Genomic DNA, 21080 nt, shown 5'->3' on the forward strand with positions numbered 1-21080 from the left:
AATGCTTTCGTGTTAAAATAACTTCAGGCTTGCTCACTGCCGCCGTGACGTCCAGCATCTTCACCGAGCGAGTGGGCGTGCGGGAGGCTGTGAAACTACTGCCACCATCGTCTCCCGTGAAAAGATCAAACATTCCCGGGAAATTTTACATGTGTAACAGCTTCAATTCGCCTTTTCCCGTCGGGATTGGTGCTGGTATAAGGAATGTATTACTCCTTAAAGTATTTGGTGATTTATCTGTAAGCCATTTATCATTCCTCTTAAAAATAAGAAGAAAAGATTGTACGCTATCGAACGTCTAACCGAATAATTAGATCAACGTCTGATGGCCCAACAGTGACAAAATAAGTAGGATAAATTTGATTCATTCCTTATTCTTTATTCAGACACACACGACACGCTGTCAGAAGTTGGGCAGAAACCATTCCTAACCATATGTTAACCCTTTCAAATGCCACCTATGAAGAACTGACTGTCTGGAAATGCGCGCAATCGATGAAGTCTTATTTCAAGGCACTCGATAATACATTGCAACAAAAATAATGTCGTAATAAATTCATTTTCGTGTGCTATAGTAATAATTCCTACGTACTTTGCAATTAAATATCTATTTATTCCGAAGCTTATTCATGCTCTATTTTTGCATAAACAGAATGAAATCTCAGGCTTGAAATATTGCGCAATGTTCGTTTGCGGTTATGTCCATGTTGAGCAAAGAAATATTATATTTAGACGCGCGTTGCGGGAAGCGCCATATCGAACGACTCGTCGAATATGGCAGTGCCTTCAGCAAAATGGTCGTATGTAAAATTCCACTGCAAAATGAAGTTAAATGAAGACACATCTATTATGCAGGAAGTTCAGTTCATCCAAAGGTGAATGTATCGTGCGCTTTCTTAGCTCCTAGTCGATAGAAGTAGCAAAAACAAGTGGTGTACACAATTGTCTACATAGCGTCTCAACGGGTTAAACTTCCGCACTTTTCTCTCAGGAGTGTGCGCTTTTGTACTGTCGTGCCGGTTCTTGGATCGGTGCTCTTAGTGGCCGTCCTTAAGTATTCCGGCTTCAAATGAAGCTCACACACCTGAAAAGCATTTATGAAAGCGGTTTACCACAGGCTTGCTGCTCCACATGCCCCTTATTTACTGAGTTCGAAATCGAGGAAATGTTTGAGGTGTCTACAGGCATCCATATTTCGCTGCAGTGCAGCAGTACTTGCTTCAAGGAACTAATTCAGGCGGAGGTGCTGGCGATACTGGCGAATAATAATGCCGCAGAAAAGTGGTTGGAGCAGCGGTGAGATCTGAGTGAGTGGCGTAGTGATCTGTTACGTACATAGCAGATGCACGACGCCAGCCCTCCTTCCCTTTTCTCAAACAAGTAATCGGGGGTATTAAAAGAAGCCCGTGGTACTATGCGCAAATAGCAAAATGTGCACGACCCTGAAGGAAGAACGCCTATTTTGAGAATATACTACCAAGGGTGTTTATTGCTTCATCACGATGTCTTTGGGGTGCGAGCAGCGGAACGTAAAACGCATCTCTCACTCCGCTTGTGATGTCGGTTGATAGAAGCGCGATGGTGTGTCTGCTTCGTTTCGGCGTCATTTTGCAGCCAAGCCAAGTCAAAAACGCGACATCTGTGTAATTTACAGTACTGTCTCGGGACGCTACATCATCGCGGGGGCGAGCGTCAGCGACGTTCAGCTAGCAGTGTCTAATGTCAAGGCATACGCTAACAAGTAAGAAGTGCGCATACGATTTTAGTGCAAGAACGAAACATGTTAGGAGATGGTGCCCTTAAAACGGCTCGGAAGCATGTCGTATGGCCGTACACATACCATAGGAGAAAACGGATGACATGTCATCTCGACGAACGGCAGGTTCCCGTTTCGCTCTTCGGTCGTCCTTTTGAAACGAGAACGCTGGGAGTCCATTGTCGCAATTTCCGCGACAGTTCGGCACACAGCATCGCCAATTGTGCGGGTTTGCAGCCGTACACATACGAATATCCAGTGCACAAAGCGCATCACATCTCCACGCCGCAGTTCAGACACAGAAAAACATGGTCTTCTCCAGTCGCCAACAAAAACACCAGCACCCGCGAAAGGGTTCAAGATTAGCAATGCAGCTCTCTCAAACAACGTGACCAGGCGTAGGCACGTCTATGCGGCGAAACACGACAGTCCAGAGTGATTGACGTCAGAGCCCGCGACAGGATGAGTGAGCAGGCCTGAAGAAATTATAGAGGGCGCTGTGCAGTGGCGCCCTCTTCCTTTCTTCTCACATCACTCCTCCCGACGATCACGCCAAGCTACATGAGAAGACGGCATATGACAACCCGGGTCCCTAAAGTGCTCCGCACCTAAAAGAGCCTAGCCCAATATAGTAAAAAATAGCAAAGGTTGGGAAAGAGAGGTGAGACGGAAACAAGCCGGCAGATCCCACGCATTGTGGGAATCGATGTAATGCGAAGCAGCCAGCAAAGAGCTGCATACATCGTCTTGTATGTCGTTTCGCAAAATGCGTGTCATGGTTTTCATGTTAACTCCTATTATTTATGTTCGTCAAACAGTAACGTCGCGCAATACCAACTTCGGGGTAGATCAAGCTAGCGAAACGGCCGCCAGCACACCATGAGCCTGGCACGTCAGTCATGCTGTACATGACATGTGTGTCATGACTTTCATGTTAACTCGTGTTACTTTTGTTCGTCACACAGTCACGTCGCAAGATACCAATTTTGGCGTATATAAAGCTAGCGATACGGCCGCCAGCGCATGATGAGCGTGGCACGTAAGTCATGCTGTACATGACATGCGTGTCATGATTTTCGTGCTAACTCGTGTTATTTATGTTCATCACACAGTCACGTCACGCAATACCGATTTCGGTGTATATCGAGCTAGCGAAACGGCCGCCAGTGCACCATGAGCGTGGCACGTGTCATGCTGTACATGACATGCGTGTCATGATTTTTATGTTAACTCGTGTTATTTATGTTCGTCACACAGTCACGTCGCAAGATATCAATTTTGGTGTATATCAAGCTTGCGAAACGGCCGCCAGCGCCCCATGAGCGTGGCACGTAAGTCATGCTGTACATGACACGTGTGTCATGATTTTCATGCTAACTCGCGTTTTCATGTTCGTCACACAGTCACGTCGCGCAATACCAATTTCGGGGTAGATCAAGCTAGCGAAACGGCCGCCAGCGCCCCATGAGCGTGACACGTAAGTCATGCTATACATGACATGCGTGTCATGATTTTCGTGTTAACTCGTGTTATTTATGTTCGTCACACAGTCACGTCGCGCAATACCGATTTCGGGGTAGATCAAGCTAGCGAAATGGCCGCCAGCGCCCCATGAGCGTGGCACGTAAGTCATGCTGTACATGACATGCGTGTCATGATTTTCGTGTTAACTCGTGTTATTTATGTTCATAACACAGTCACGTCACGCAATACCGATTTCGGGGTAGATCAAGCTAGCGAAACGGCCGCCAGCGCCCCATGAGCGTGGCACGTAAGTCATGCTGTAGAGGACATGCGTGTCATGATTTTCATGTTGGCTCGTGTTATTTATGTTCGCTACACAGTCACGTCGCAAGATACCAGTTTTGGCGTATATAAAGCTAGCGATACGGCCGCCAGCGCATCATGAGCGTGGCACGTAAGTCATGCTGTACATGACATGCGTGTCTTGATTTTCATGTTATCTCGTGTGTTATTTATGTTCGTCACACAGTCACGTCACCCAATACCAATTTCGGGGTAGATCAAGCCAGCGAAACGGCCGCCAGCGCCCCATGAGCGTGGCACGTAAGTCATCCTGTACATGACATGCGTGTCATGATTTTCGTGTTAACTCGTGTTATTTATTTTCGTCACAGTCACGTCACGCAATACCGATTTCGGGGTAGATCAAGCTAGCGAAACGGCCGCCAGCGCCCCATGAGCGTGGCACGTAAGTCATGCTGTAGAGGACATGCGTGTCATGATTTTCATGTTGGCTCGTGTTATTTATGTTCGCTACACAGTCACGTCGCAAGATACCAATTTTGGCGTATATAAAGCTAGCGATACGGCCGCCAGCGCATCATGAGCGTGGCACGTAAGTCATGCTGTACATGACATGCGTGTCTTGATTTTCATGTTATCTCGTGTGTTATTTATGTTCGTCACACAGTCACGTCACCCAATACCAATTTCGGGGTAGATCAAGCCAGCGAAACGGCCGCCAGCGCCCCATGAGCGTGGCACGTAAGTCATCCTGTACATGACATGCGTGTCATGATTTTCGTGTTAACTCGTGTTATTTATTTTCGTCACAGTCACGTCACGCAATACCGATTTCGGGGTAGATCAAGCTAGCGAAACGGCCGCCAGCGCCCCATGAGCGTGGCACGTAAGTCATGCTGTAGAGGACATGCGTGTCATGATTTTCATGTTGGCTCGTGTTATTTATGTTCGCTACACAGTCACGTCGCAAGATACCAATTTTGGCGTATATAAAGCTAGCGATACGGCCGCCAGCGCATCATGAGCGTGGCACGTAAGTCATGCTGTACATGACATGCGTGTCATGACTTTCATGTTATCTCGTGTGTTATTTATGTTCGTCACACAGTCACGTCACCCAATACCAATTTCGGGGTAGATCAAGCCAGCGATACGGCCGCCAGCGCACCATGAGCGTGGCACGTAAGTCATGCTGTACATGACATGCCTCTCATGATTTTCATGTTAACTCGTGTTATTTATGCTCGTCACACAGTCACGCCGCAGGATACCAATTTTGGTGTATATCAAGCTAGCGAAACGGCCGCCAGCGCACCATGAGCGTGGCATGTAAATCATGCTGTACATGACATGCGTGTCATGATTTTCATGTTATGACTTGCCATTTATGTTCGTCATACAGTCGTGTTACGCCATACCAACTTTGGTGTACATTCGATTAACCAAGCGACCAGGAGAGCACAAAGTCGTAGGCGGCTAGATAGATAGATAGATAGATAGATAGATAGATAGATAGATAGATAGATAGATAGATAGATAGATAGATAGATAGATAGATAGATAGATAGATAGATAGATAGTAGATAGATAGATAGATAGATAGATAGATAGATAGATAGATAGATAGATAGATAGATAGATAGATAGATAGATAGATAGATAGATAGATAGATAGATAGATAGATAGATAGATAGATAGATAGATAGATAGATAGATAGATAGATAGATAGATAGATAGATAGATAGATAGATAGATAGATAGATAGATAGATAGATAGATAGATAGATAGATAGATAGATAGATAGATAGATAGATAGATAGATAGATAGATAGATAGATAGATAGATAGATAGATAGATAGATAGATAGATAGATAGATAGATAGATAGATAGATAAGATAGATAGATAGATAGATAGATAGATAGATAGATAGATAGATAGATAGATAGATAGATAGATAGATAGATAGATAGATAGATAGATAGATAGATAGATAGATAGATAGATAGATAGATAGATAGATAGATAGATAGATAGATAGATAGATAGATAGATAGATACGCTCAAAGTCACAGAAGTTCGCTAAGAAATGCTTCGCATTTAAAAGCCTAGCCAAGCCAGGACCAGCTAGCCACGCACCAGCTCTTCTGCGGCCCAGCCTTACGCGACTAAGTGCAAGCTGCGCAAATTTTTGGCTGAAGCAGAATTGAAATAGAGTTTGGCTGCTTGAGTGCAGCCTCGTAACATCAGAGGAAGAAGGGGCGGTTAGGTTGCCGGGGATTTGTGCCGGGATATTAGAATAAGTTTCTGCTCATTCTCCTTTGCGATCATTTGTTTTCTCACACGCAATTCACTCTCGTAAGCTCAAGCATGTTCGTTCTCTTGCAGTCCAGTTTCCCCGCCTGAGCAAAATGTTCGGATTACGCATATTCTGTCCGGACGCCGTCGAGTATTTCAGCGGTGTGATGACGAACCTCTTGCAGCGAAGGATCTCTGAAAACAAAAACGTAAGTAAACCACTGCACTCATCCTCCTGCTAACGAGGAGACTGCCGTAGACCGTCAAGGTCATGACCCCGAACATAAAAAAGGAATGTCTGATTATCGCACAGATTTACCAAAGCCTCAAATACTTGTGCTCGCGATGTATTGTACAGTTACGTCATTTTGGTGGCATACTTATGTGGCGAGACACTCTGCTCATAATACTGCGCAGCCACCACCACGATATCATTCAGCCCTGCGTGACACGACTACACGCTGCTCTGCATTCCGATAAAACACCGCACTACCGCTACTTCAGCCGAGGTATATGCCACCGGTGGTGGCTACCAGAAAAATTGGGGCACGCACGCACACACGCTGTATCGCCTTCCCAATAGCTAGCCTCTGTTCGCTTCTTGGTAACGTAAACTGTGCAACAAGGAAAGCCAAAGTGCAAACTCCCTGTGGCTCCTACTTTTATTGGCATCTACCTCGAATTTTCGCTCACGGCCAACGCTGATTTTTCTCTCAGAACCAAAGACGCCGACACCGCCAACACAGACACCTAAATTTCTGAGCAACGAGCTGTTTAACGCTGTCTCGTTGAAAACAGGCTGTCCCGCTTGGAATATTTATTGCTTTAGCTACCCAGACGCGGGGCGCAGCGTCGGTATGCTCGCCCGCTGGTGATGCCTAATCGAATAAACAGAAGTTCGTTTTTATGTTGGGATTCGTCCTTCGGTAGAGTCGATATCCAACATCTGGTGAGCCGGACGTGGTGCGTGCCAGGGAGAACCAGGTCTCGACTTGGGTGAACCGTACCTCGGGCGAGTCTGCGCAAAACGGCGGATGCTTGACGCCGACACGCCAGACGTCCCTGTAGGCAACGGCCGCAGTATTAGCAGTGAGCGCGTTGAGAGCGACCACTGGAGCGAAGCTTCGGGGACCGTGGCCAGAGCAGGGCTCTGCTGAATCGTCAGATGGATGCGGTTCATTCTGCATGCGTTGCGGCTGTTCCTGAAGTTGCTGCTCTTGGTTCTCGATCACTTGTTGCTGGGCCTGCAGTTGCTGTTGAAGTTGTTGCACTTGTTGAAGAGCAGCGAGGACTTCTACGTCGGCCATAGCAGCGCACTTTGTTCGGTTTCCGAGTCACCACAGGTGGGATGTCGAGTCTACCGAAGGATGAATCCCATGATCAAAACAAACAACTGTTTATTCGATTAGACAGCAGCAGCGGATGAGCATACTGAAGCTACGGCCGTCTGGGAAGCGAAAGGAATAATCTTCTTCCAAGCGGGGCAGCCAGTTTTTGAAGCCACCGCCGGTGACGTTTACCTTAGATGAAGCTACGGTGGCGCTGTGTTTCATCGGAGAGAGACAATGGAAAGCTGAACACACCCGCGATTGAAATAAGTAAGATACGGTTAGAGTATTGGTGGCAGAAAATTAGAGAGAAAGGAGAAAAACAAATATTGGAAAAAAATAAGGATATTCTGCCGTAAAGGGCAGAGAACGGAGCTGAAAACTTAAGTTTTTTTTTCTTATGGAGTAAAATAGTTTTAATTGAAGCAAAGACACTAGGCCAACGCTAAGAAAAAAAAGAATAAAGTTTTTTTTTCGAGCCTGGTGGCACACTTGTCACCGCCCCGTTATAAAGGGGACGCTCATAGCATCCATCCATCCATGCAGCGGAGCGTGCAGCCGTGTTACGCCGGGATGAATGATAGCGATGTGGAGGCTACGCGAGAATGTGCGCAGTGTGTGTCGGTACATTATTCTTTGCGGGCACTGTATCAGGGATAACAAAATCTGTATGATCGCGAAAACCACGTCGATTCTGTTGGTATTTTTGGTCACTACTCGCATTATTTTGCATTTACCTTGGCGATACCAAGCTTTGTTTCTTACTTGTACCACTCGTGCTTTGTTTTAACTTTTACTAGCGACATTGTCAGTCTTGTTGCAGAGCCAGTGAACACTTGTGTATTTATTGCTTGATGACTATGCCGTTTTTGTTCTTCTGTTGTTTTGCTAGTGGATCAATAATATTTGAATACTAACAACATTCCACAGTATGCTGCATCCAACCAAGACGAAGCACTGGTGCCTTTTCCATTACATTTTTACTACTAAACCACGTGCGGAAGCTAACAATACATGGCTTGGTAACAAAATCGCCAACATCCTAATTGAAGCGAGCCCTTCGCATCACAAATACGAAGGTGCCAGTGTGGGCGTATCAGAATGTCATCACGGAATTACTTGCGCAGTAGCACAGCTGGAAGAGGAGGTGCCGAAAACAATGAAACAAACAGTATGCCGACGAATACAGCTGTAACAGCCGGTTGTACGAGAAATGATGTATTCGACTATTCGTATGTGCCTATGTCGGCGCGTTGCTTCGTCGTTGTGGATCTTGCGCCGAATTGTCGTTTCGTCATGTGTCATTGTTCCCTGCTGCAGTATACCATGCTCCAAGCATTCGTATTGTCACGTGGTCGTGACGTCGACGAAGGCAGCCATCAGCACGTCAGAGATGAAACTCATTTGGCCGAACTTGTGGCCAGGAAATTTAAAGTTAAACTACAGCAATACACTGATAGCGGTGAACAGAGCGTCGACCGTCGATCAACTGACAAGCGGGGAAGCGCGTCGGCATTTATACATGCGACGTCGAATATTCCAGCGTTATCGCTGGTTGTCGCGCAAGGTCTAGAATAAGCTCGAGTATTCGTGTCTTGCGCGCAATCTTAACAAAACGATCTACAATAATCGCGAAGCTTCTCGAACAATGATGTGCAGTTTGCGCTGAGCGTTGCTCACAGTCTATGCTGGTCAAACCCGAATATATCAAAATAAAACATGAAGCGGGCGTGGCATTGCCCCTGTCTGAAAAAGCATCGTCCCGATGCCTGTGACAGAACATAGAAAAACAAGTGCATACACAAATAAATTACAACAAGCAATAGGTGGAAGCAAAATTACAATATTAATGCAAAAGGTACAGTCCTAAGGTTCGCTAACGCGCATAAAACGGCACTTGGCGCACGCGCATAAAGTACTTGGCACACGACATGGACGACTTCAGGTCGTACACGGCGCCTTTGAGAGCTCGTAATGCCGTCCGGGATAACCTCGTAGTCTAGAGTGCCGAGATGTCGAAGCACCTTGTATGGCCCGAAGTATCGCCGAAGAAGCTCTCGCTAAGTCACCGACGGCGTATCGGCGTCCGAACCCACACACGGTCACCGGGTTGGTATCCATGTGGCGTCGTCGAAGATTATAGTGGCGGCTGTGGACCCTCTGCTGGTTCTTGATGCGCAGGCGGGCGAGCTGTCGAGCTTCTTTGGCGCCTTGCAAATAGGCAGCGACATCGAGATTGTCTTCGTCGGTGGCCGTTGGCAGCATTGCTTCGAGCGTCGTTGCTGGGCTTCTTCCGTATACCAACGTGTAAGGCGTCACCTGCGTCGTTTCTTGCAGAGCGGTGTTGTATGCGAAGGTTACGTACGGAAGGATGGCATCCCACGTCTTGTGCTGGACGTCAACGTACATGGCCAGCATGTCGGCGATGGTCTTATTTAGCCGCTCGGTGAAGCCATTGGTCTGAGGGTGGTAGGCTGTGGTGCAGCGGTGGCTTGTCTGCTGTACCTCAAGATCGCCTGAGTTAGCTCCGCAGTAAACGCCGTACCCCTGTCGGTGATGAGGACCTCTGGGGCGCCATGGCGCAGAACGATGTCCTCAACGAAGAACTTCGCTACCTTGGCGGCACTGCCTCTAGGTAGGGCCCTTGTTTCGGCGTACCGGGTCAGGTAGTCGGTAGCTACGACGATCCACCTATTACCACTAGTCGACGTGTGGAACGGCCCCAGGAGGTCCATCCCGATCTGCTCAAACGGTCACCGAGGTGGCTCGATCGGCTGAAGAAAGCCCGCTGGTCTTGTTGGCGATGTCTTGCGTCGCTGACAGTCTCGGCATGTCCTTACGCAGCGAGTGACGTCGGCGGCAAGACGCGGCCAGTAGTACTTTTTCTGTATTCTTGCCAGCGTTCGGGAAACACCGAGGTTTCTGGCTGTCGGGTCGTCCTGCAGGGCTTAGAGGACGTCTGGTCGTAATTCTGAAGGCACCACGAGAACATACTTGGCACGATGTGGTGAGAAGTTCTTTTTTTGGAGAACGCCGTCCCGCAAGGAAAACGACGGCAGTCCTCGCTTGAATACCTTCGGAACAACGGCGGCCTTGCACTCGAGGTATTCCATAAGGCCCCCCAGTTCTGTGTCGGCTTGTTGCCTACGGCGAAGTCGTCGGCACTCATAGTTGCGAGGAAGCAGTCGTCGTCGTCGTCGTCGTGCGGCGGCGCGTCGACGGGGGCACGAGAGAGGCAGTCGGCGTCCGAGTGTTTTCGTCCGGACTTGTACACGAGGGTAATGTCGAATTCTTGAGGTCTGAGACTCCATCGTGCGAGACGACCAGAAGGGTCCTTCAAGTTAGCTAGCCAACATAAGGCGTGATGGTCACTGACAACTTTGAAGGGCCTGCCATAGAGGTAGGGGCGAAACTTTGACGTAGCCCAGATGATGGCAAGGCATTCCTTTTCTGTTGTGGAATAGTTGGCTTCGGCATTGGATAGTGACCGGCTAGCATAACTGATAACCCTTTCAAGCCCGTCAGTCTCTTGCACAATGGCAGCACCGAGTCCTACGCTGCTTGCGTCGGTGTGAATTTCCGTATCGGCGTATTCATCGAAATGCGCGAGTATCGGAGGCGTCTGCAGGCGTCGTTTGTTTTTGAAATGCCTCGACTTGCGCCGTTCCCCACTTGAATTCCACGTCGGTCTTCGTCAGGTGAGTTAGCGCTTCGGCGATCCGTGAAAATTCCTTTACGAATCGTCTGTAATAGACGCACAAGCCGAAAAATCGGCGTACGGCCTTCTTGTCGGTGGGCGGTGGGAACGCAGTGATGGCAGCTGTTTTCCGCGTGTCCGGGTGAACACCATCCCTGCTGATAACGTGACCCAAAACCAAGAGCTCCTCGTATGCGAAGCGGCACTTTTCAGGCTTCAAGGAGAGGCCGGAGGTCTTGATTACTTCAAGTACAGCTTCAAGGTGCCGGAGGTGTTCGTCGAAGCTTGAGGTAAACACAACTACGTCGTCCAAGTACACGAGGCAGATCTGCCACTTCAGGCCAGCCAGCACTGTGGTCATAACACGTTGGAATGTCGCAGGTGCCAAACAAAGACCAAAGGGCATGCCCTTTGGTCTTTGTTCGGACAGGCCGTCTGATGTTATAAAGGCCGTCTTTTCTCGGTCTCTCTCGACGACTTCGATTTGCGAGTAGCCGGTCTTGAGGTCCATCGACGAAAAGTACTTCGCGTAGTGGAGTCGATCTAGGGCGTCGTCTATCCGTGGAAGAGGGTACACGTCCTTCTTCGTAATTTTGTTCAGGCGACGACAATCGACGCAGAAACGTAGGGTTCGATCCTGCTTCCTCACTAACACTACGGGAGACGCCCACGGACTCTTGGATGGCTGGATGATGTCGTCGCGTAGCATTTCGTCGACTTGTTTCTTCACGGCGTCTCTTTCTCGCGTCGAAACCCGGTAGGGACTCTGACGGAGTGGTCGAGCATTTTCTTCTGTTATGATACGGTGTTTAGCAATGGGCGTCTGCCGGACCCGTGATAACGACGAGAAACAGTCCTTGTATTCCTTGAGACGGCATCGGAGCTGTTGTTGTTGGAGAGCGGGAAGGCTTGGGTTTACGTCGAAGGATGGCTCAGGCATTGCGGTTGTCGTTGTAGCTTCGTCAGAATCTGAAAAGGCCAACGCATCGCTGACAGGCAAAATTTCTTCGATGTACGCAGTCGTCGTGCCCCGGCTCAGGTGTCTGTATTCTTGGCTGAAGTTCGTTAGCATCACGCTTCCTTTTCCTTCATGCACCCGAGCAATGCCTCTTGCGACGCAAATGTCAAGGTCTAGCAGCAAATGCTCATCGCTCTCGATGACAACTTCACATAAAAAACAGCGCTAAGAAACGGCGGACAAGAGAAAGGACACAGACGGCTTTCTGTTGTCCGCCGTTTCTTAGCGCTGTTTTTAAAGACGATAGTCTTTCTTGGGGAACTGAAACGCAGAAATGTTGGTCTGTCTTTCTGTCTGTCGTTCTGTTTGTCGGCACGTCACTCGATTCAGCCACCCGGCCAAAGTTGAACCACTTGCTTACCGCCAACCCATCTTGAACTGGTACGGCTGTTCCTACTTGTGAACGTTGTTGATCAAAAAGTAAATATTACGCATATCTGAGGCACAGCATCATTAGGTAAGTATTAGGTGGTGTGTTCCTTTAATAGAAAATACATAGATACGCAATTTTAAAGACCCTAGTTTCTTAAGCTGCGCTGAAAATGCGACTGCGCTGAAATTTGTCTTCCTCCGTACCCTCTGCACAAGCTCATGTTGTTTCGGTTTCGGTTCAGTATTGCATTGTACGAATGACAGGGGGCGCTGCTCTGGCATTCCTGTTTTACCCAGGCGACGTGTAAATAAGAGAGTTTGTGGAGAGTACTCGTTGAGTGCAGACGTTTCTTCTCCCTCGGCGCATCGCGCCAAACCGCGAGTTCGGGCTGGCCGGCGTCCCCGCCGGTCGCGTTGGTCACCGCTGGTCTTCACCTGCCGCTGTGCCGGGACTACCAGCCCGCAAACCAGCACTCATGTTTCCCGACGTATTGCCAGATGACGTCCATATCTCACGCAGCACCTCTTCTATCGTCTTTAGACGACATTTGCAGCGAAGCACGCAGATACGCGGCCAATTTTTTATGTGAGTATGTCGTACAAACTCGCCCAAGCAACCACTTTAGTTATCTCGATGACAACTTCGAAGCATTCAGCCGTTTCGTTGCCGACGGGAATTATGATGCTGGATCTAGGAGGAATGGTGACTTGATCACCGAGCACGTTCAGGGCAAGTTGATATGGGTTCGTATCCGGCGGTGTCGCTTTCTCCGACGACAGTTATCGACTTGGTTCTTAGGTCGATGTCGGCGCCGCGATGGTTTAAGAAGCCCACGCCAAGTATGACATCCCTCTAGCAGTGCTGCAAGATTACGAAGCTCGCAGCATAAGTTCGATTATCAATGCTGACTCTCGCTGCGCAGACTCCGGACGGCGTTATTAGATGGTCTCCAGCAGTCCAGAGCTCGGGGCCTTCCCAAGCAGTCCTAACTTTCTTCAACTTTGCGGCGAACGGCCCACTGATGACGGAATAGTCGGTTCCAGTATCGTCGAGAGCGGTGACGTTGTGGCCGTCGATCAGAATGTCGAGTTCACTAGTTCGTCTGGCGTTGCGGTTAGGTCGTGGCGTTGGATCACGGCTGCATCGGTTTGTTCAGCTCCTTCCATGTTGCGTCGTCAGATGGAAGGTGCGCGAGGTTTCGTCGTCAGGAGTCTGTCTGGTTCGCGTCTTGCGCGCAATCTTAACAAAACTATCTACAATAATCGCGAAGCTTCTCGAACAATGATGTGTGGTTTGCGCTGAGCGTTGCTCAGTCTTTGCTGGTCAAACCGAATACGTCAAAATAAAACATGAAGCGGACGTGGCAGTATGGTGGCCTATCAGGAAGGCCCCACAGGTACCTTCGTCAACTTGATTTCTGGCACGACGGGCTCTACTTAACCCATATATGCCTAAACTCATAAAAAGTGAGATTCGTTTTCGCAAAAAGTGTACTTCTACCGTCAAAAGAAAGCACAAGTTCTTTATTTACTGCCAGGTAAACGCAACACTGTTTTTCAAGCCGTCCTATACATATAGGACACTGGGCGTTGAGGGCGCTATGTGCGGGTGTGGTAAGCCTTGAAACATTTCACGTGCACATCGACATTGCACTTATTCCTCTCCATGACGTCTTTCATACAAAGCGCGTGTTTGCCCGGAGAAAGCGGTCGCACGTGGCAGCATGAAAAGCAAGCAATGTCTACGCTTGCACACGTTGAGAATGAGGCCTGATTTATGTGCTTTAGGTGGCGCTAGTCATCAGCTAAAGATATAGCGATGTTAGAGTGCATCAAAGAAGCGTCCTATATGTAGGACACTGGGCCTATATTGGTTGATTATTGTGCTCTCCATGATACCGTTTGCGTTCGTTTGTTGTTCATTGTATGTACTTTACTTTTTTCTGCACAACACCACAAGACACTCAATTACTACAAAATTTCAAATTGTCATGTTTTTAATGCTCATCGTTTCTCAGTTTGCAAACACTGTATTGGGCGACACAGACATACGCCTCCCGCAACTTAACTCCGTGGACCCTAGTCACTTCGTGGGACTAAAAAGTTACACACATGCACACTTCGGGATCCGCAACTCGCAACTAATTTCTAATTGGTGTGTTGAACATTACTATTGTTGTGTATATATTTGCATACTAAAAGTAATGCTGTATGTGTTACATTATTTTGCACATGCACTTTTTTTATATTATTCTCTCATTCCTATTATTTGTATCCTGCAAAGTGCTGATGACGGCCTGCGTGCCTCACTGCATTCGGAGCAAAGGCCCTTTGTCAGGCTTTTAAACCTCTTGCCTTCATTCTATTTTTCTGTACTTGCACAGAAAGAAACAAACAAATCAAGAAAGAGAAGGAGAGAGACACAGTATTGTCGTGCATCAAATGGTTTAGTCATGGCAATTAAGCTTGCATTCTCTATCACCTAGCTCACCTACTCATTTAGCGCCCAAGTTTCTTTCTCTCCTCAGAAATAATTTGTTTCCATCGCAGCTCATTGGTCTCTGTGCAACATTACTTTTAAACACCACCAGATTGTATATTAAGCTCCCTGTCAAGCAAGAAATAATGCTTTGATACTTTCATTTTTCACCGCAGAATTTGTTTGTCCAGCATGTACAATTGTCATTATGCGCATTACTGACTCAGTGGAATTTATTGAGTGATGTAAGCATGCCTGAAGTGTGAAGTGTAATCCCATTATGAGTACTTCAACTTTTTGCACAATTCGCTTTGCCGCTGCGATCAGAGAGGCATGTGGAACATTAAATTATTAAAACGCAAAGTACCTCCCTTAGCCTGGCGGAGGCCAACAGTTCGTTTTGCATCCGTAAACAAGTAAATGTTCTCACGCCCTGTATTTTTCAGTGCTTTTTGTAGGCATGATTTTTTTTGTCTCTGCGGTAGTTGAAACCAAATGCTCGCAGAACAAGCGAGCCATTTTATTAAATTTCATTTGTTCAGGGGCCTGCGCATATGATCTGCTTTATTCTTGTGTAGCGCCAGCCCTTTCCACTCCTCAGATGGCAGTTCCATAAGCGCTAAGAGAGTGGGCAAGGCTGAAAGTCTGCGTCGTCGCTGAGGCTAGCTGGTGGAATGTGCTTGCGGATCAAAACACTTACAACATATGATTATATGGCTTCTGTATCCATGGTGTCTCTAGTCATAGTGATGTATCCGTTCTTGATTTTGCTCCTAGTAGCGGTTGAGAAGTCACTGGCACGTCGATTTTTGTTGGGCATGCGCCTGTTGCTTGGAGCGAACCTCTGGCAAGATTTATCTGCCGGTCGCGTGCCTGCGGGGGAAGTGTCTTCTCAGAAGCTCCCGTTATTTTTTTTATAATAGCTTCGCCATGCTGGACAGAGCCTGAGAGTGGCCATCTTTTGCGTTGCAAGATTGCCTAGAGGGATTATTGAAATGGCGAGTTGGGCTTGTTGGTACATGTTTCGGGCACACTGCAGCGCAAATGAAGCGCACGACGGACGTACCACAAACCACAACGACGAGCGCTGATCAACGACGCCGAGCGCTGCAGGGATTATGTTCGTATACTGGTGGGTAACTGCCACGGCGACGTCAACCTGCGAAAATCCGAGGCCGTTGCGTTCTTCTACCGACACATTCGCACTTAATTGAAGCTGTCGGCTATGAATTCGTGATTGCTAGGGTGGTCGCAGCAGCGCAGAGCGTGATTAACTTTTCGTGGCGCCTTCGAAGGCGATTCTGGCGGAACAACCGAGCTTATATTCCCGCCTCGGGAGAACTTCTGAGTTTTCTTTGGAAAGTTACCATGTACTAACCATGTAAGTAGCCTCGCAAGAGCACGTTCTAGGTCCGAAGCAGCGTTGAGCATGGCCATTTTGGGCTGAGTACCATGGAGCACATGTCGCTCGAACACCAGAGAATTGGAAAACGTATACATTTGTTTTACACACAAGACCTGTGTAGCTGACAAGGTGGTTGCGGTAATTGCACTTCAGCAACACCATATTCTCAAATAGGCTGTCATATAAACAGTGTTGTTTCGGCCCCAGCATACGACTCGAAAACTAGAAACGGCTTTCTATCGCTCCAAACGAGCATAAACTCGCCTTATAAAAAAATATACCGCTCTACTAGCCGGGAAGTCCTACAGCGTGGCGATCTCTAGTCGAGTACAATCTAGGTACCCAAACACATTCGCTTTTACGTGGTTCTGTTCTGACCGCTCAGAAGCGGAGCTGTCTCCTCCTCGAAATTCATAAAAACCGCGATTCATGACTCGCGAAGATGACTCGTCGCACGTGTCCTTTTGTTGTGGTGCACGTGCCCCTGCAGCTAGCACGAGCAAGCTCTCAAGGATGCGAGGTTTTGCACCCTCGCTGGAGTTCCGCCGCAGCTTGAAGTATCGGTGAGGGCAGGATGCAAGAATTGCCTCATTATCTACGATTATGAAAAGAGCAAAACGCTGCTTCTGGAAGCCGTTAAGGCTGTTTGAGAGACAGTGACGTTCGTCTGCAGAGGCGCACAATACTGCCTCTGCAATTCTGCCCTCAGCGGCATTGAGTGCTTTGCCACAGGAACCATTCTGTGCATGTGGGAAGCCTTTCGCCTCCCTCCCCGTGCGCCAACCGCTGGCTTAGCTTGGCTTATCAGAAGTCTTCTTTTGCTCCTTGAAGACACTTAAACTAACTTCCGAAAACGAAATACTGAGATACACGTGTCCTGCACAGTATAGCAGTATAATCTGTACATTGTAGACAATTTCAACAATGAGAGATTGATACGCATTTTCAAATGCATTTCCGTGCAAAATACAGATATTCAAAAGAATCTCTAAAGTACTATCGTTATGCTCTTGTATCACGATACTGCCCAGCCTTGCACTACATTACTGTAGCACACATTAGTCTGCTCTAGGTAATATCAGCTCATGACGAGCTCCATTAAATACTACTTAGCCATTTCTACCCAACATTTTATGTGCTGGTCAACACTAGCCAAACGAATTGACAGCCAGCATTATTGAATGCTCAGCCAACAGCAAGCCAACATTAGCAAACACTAGTCACACCTAGCAGAGAGCCAATATTACGCGAACACCAATATTCGCCCCCGGTGAGCCACCAATAGCGAAAATTGGCCAATACTAGCCAACACCAGCCACCAGAAGCCAACATTATCCATAAATTTCCAGCATTAGCGAACACCAGCCAGCACTTGACCAACATTAGGTAACGCCTGTAAACGCTTACTACATAGGGCCACCATTACACAGCACTGTCCTTTGGTTGGCCTCTGTGTTGGTTATGTGATCCAGCATGGTATATCCCTATTGAAAATCGTGGGTTGGTGGATGCTGGAAATCTTGGTGGACATGGTGGAAGCAATAGTGGGCAAGGTGGAAAGAATAGTGGATGTGGTGGAAGCTGTGGTGGTCATGATGGCTGATGATGGCGAGAGTGGAAAAAATGGTGGCAGATGGTGGTGGTGGCGGCGAGCTTCTTTTGGTGTTAAGTGGAAAATGCTGGCTGATGGTGGCGAGCAAAACATGTTTTGGTGGATGACGGTGGCAGGATGGAAGCATGGTGGATGACGGTGGCATGATGGAAGTGAACGTGACATTATGTGAAGTCGCTGTCAGTTCGAATGTTTTCCTATTGAATGTGCAGATATATATGCAGTTCAAAGAAGCCAACACCGATCATTAAGCTTTCCAGCGCTATTTTTTTTATTCATGCGGCGCCAATAACCGCCACAAGGTTTCTGGAGCACAGCAGCCGTGAATGTTTACATTTTACGCACGTACTTATCAGGTTTACATCCGCGATCTGCTGCTGCATTTTGATGTTTACAAGTATAGAGGTGTCGGTGTGAACAGCGACAGTAACTGTGTTACATCGCCGCGCATTTGCCGAGAAGTAAATGAGTCCTTCCAGCGGGGAGACCAGAAAACAGCTTCCGCTTGATAACGCCACGCTTGAAACGCAACTCTGGCAATTCTTGCACACTCAATTACCTCAGCGGCACTTTAAGGTAATAGTTAAAGTGCATGCAAAGCTAAAATGCACAAACTTTTACCTTCGGCCTGCGTCGAGATAACCTCCACCAAGTATGACTTCCACCATCATATTCTACCACCATGATTGCCACCAAAGGTTAGGCATAGCGTAGCGACCGAGTCCGTCTACGTGTTATCGGCGCTTCTGGGTTTCAGTATACACGATTCCGACGAGTGCGAATGACTTTACAGCACACCTGTGGCATCCGCTAACCTAAATGAAGCATTTTTCTCTTGTGTACGGTATCCGCACAAGAAGCGATGAGCATAGATGCGACGCGCTTCCAGCAAACGCCTCCGGCCACCAACCGCCGCCGGTCGCACTCGCCGGCGCTTCTCTGACACGTATGCGAGAACATAGACTTGTCAATTCGTACGCCTTACTGAGCCAATATGATGACATATTTTTCCCGCGCACTGCACTTGTTTTGGCCCAGCTGTTATGCAGTTGTAGCTAATGATACAGCGTCAGATCAGTGCGCTGGCACGGCTGCGCTGTACGTTGCGCGAAAAAAAAAAAAAAAAACTTCACAATACTCAATCAATCGTACGCGCGTATTTATCGAATGAGATTAGAGTGGACAGAAAGCCTCTGCACATGTCGCACTTTGGAAAAAGCGAGAAACGGCTATTCAAACTTCGAAGTAACACCCGGTTGACTATAGTCGCGCTCCTCGCTCCACTTGACATATTTCTTTGGAGTTACGTTGTGAACTTTAAAAGAAAGTTAGCGCTGTTGCCATTATCGACGTGCCCTTCGTTACCGGCAGCAGTTTGTTTGCGTTTAATAACTACGCAAATTTTAGTAGGATGTGAAGAGCGCGTCTGTCTCCAGTATGAGACATACAAAGCTGAAGTCAAACGGTGTATTCGTAAGTTGACTAGTCATTTTGCAAGTCGCTGAGCAAGTGTCAGCGTGGCGTAGTGGTAAAGTACTCGGCTTGGGATCCGCAGGTCGGACGTTCGATTCCCGGTGGCGGACGTTTTTTTTTTCCATACGGTATTTTCTTCTTTTTTTGTACTAGTGCTATCTACATCGCCTTCTATACAATTATTTATGTTTGACGGCTAGGCACGATGGTGCCGACGCTGTAGAGCCGTTTTACGCTCCGTCATTCTCCAGCATCCATCATACGCCAGCATCCAGCATACACCACGTGCCACCATTTTCCAGCGCCATAATCCACCATAATGGTGGATGGTGGAATCCACCATTCCTCATGGTGGATGAATTTTCAATAGGGATGTGGGTGATTCCACGTAAGATCGAACAATCGATGGCTGGTCAACCTCTCAAATTTATTTCAAAATTTTATATATTATTGCCTGATGAGTGGAAAGAAGAGATCCGCAATTTGTTTTGCCGCCAAAAATTTTTTCGAAGCGCAGGAAATCAATAACGACGAAGAGGTGGAGTGGAGCGCTCATCCGCTCTGCTGTTTTGGCCAACTTTCGTTATGAATTGCACAAAATATATTAAAGTTAGGTAGCTGAATTTTTTTAACTAAATATATGCATGTTTTTGCTTCTGCTCAGGTACTTTTAGTTTTGATGTGTAGTGTAAATGTTTTCATAAAAAACCTCAAAATTGGCCCAGGGAACTTATTTTCTTTACTTTGAAGGTCTTTATCTCGAAAAATCCTTGTAGCAGAATCTCATATTTATATAACTTTTCAGTAAAGAGATATGATAGGGCTAGTTAAAGAAAACACCGGACAATGAAAACTTCTGACGACAATTAAAAAAACCCCATTTTTTATATTTCTTAAACTTTGTCCACTTATTCTCCTCCACATCAGCTTTCATAATCATTGAAAACATGTTGCATAATGTCGTTGCACTAATTGTTACGACCCCTCCAATCAGACCCTTAGGCAAAGATTGGCAATTCCGACTTCTTGCCCAGCAAGTGTATAAAATGCAGGCAGGATTGAATTTCTTTTTATTAAAAGGCCAGTAGGTACCGAAAAAGGTGTCGCCGGAACTGAAGACGTTAATTTTGAAATTATTTCGTCACTGCAGCAGCCACGAGCGCGAGGCTTCCGAGCAGGCGCGCGTTGTAAGAGACGGCGCAGTGAGAGCTCGTTTTCGCGTCCTCAGACCGATTGAGTTCGAAACAGCAACACCTCTGGGGTGACTTGAACGCACGTGCACCGGTAGTCGCAGTGATCTGGTTAATGACGTCGATTTCTTTTTCAGGGGGCATAAGAATGTCATCGTTAAACTGTGCGTTCCGTGAAGATCTTCCATTGCAATGGTAGCAAAAGCACGCGTAGCACAAGTAGTACGTCTCACTGGCAGTCACTGATCTTTCGGGCGTTAAACGTTTCTTCAAAGCGTATATGCCTAGGTCGGTAACTCTGCGAAATTTTGGCTTCTTTGCAATAATTAAAGGAGTACTGACACGATTTTGAGACATCGCAAAAGGGACATTTTTTGCTTCGTTGGTGTGCAGTGTCAACGCTGTCCGCACACTGGAGTCGGAGAACACGTATAAAATATTTTAATTTGACTTTGAAGTTTTCGTCGCTGAGCATCTGCAAGCCAGCCCCACTGCAAGGACATTATCCCGACGAGTCAAGACAGTTCCCCCGAGTATGCGAGTTCTGCGTCCTGCATGCAGCCTAAATCGCAGAAATCACTGTCAGGGTCACAGGACGACAATTCACTCATCGTTGTTTATGTGCACCACGAGCAGATGATGAATTTGCTGCTAGTACGTCGCGAGTTTCTGTATCTCCGTG

At 47.4% G+C, this 21080-nt stretch overlaps 1 protein-coding gene across 1 annotated transcript in view; it reads left to right on the forward strand.

The window, feature by feature from the left end:
- Positions 1-21080, forward strand: part of LOC119390949 (cytochrome P450 3A16) — a 153541-nt gene that overhangs the window by 83335 nt on the left and 49126 nt on the right. The window contains exon 8 of the mRNA XM_037658660.2: positions 5915-6033. Within this exon, the coding sequence (XP_037514588.1) occupies positions 5915-6033 (119 nt within the window). The remainder of the gene's footprint in view (positions 1-5914; positions 6034-21080) is intronic.

The sequence above is a fragment of the Rhipicephalus sanguineus genome, chromosome 4 (assembly GCF_013339695.2).
Source record: "Rhipicephalus sanguineus isolate Rsan-2018 chromosome 4, BIME_Rsan_1.4, whole genome shotgun sequence".
NCBI lineage: Eukaryota > Metazoa > Arthropoda > Arachnida > Ixodida > Ixodidae > Rhipicephalus > Rhipicephalus sanguineus.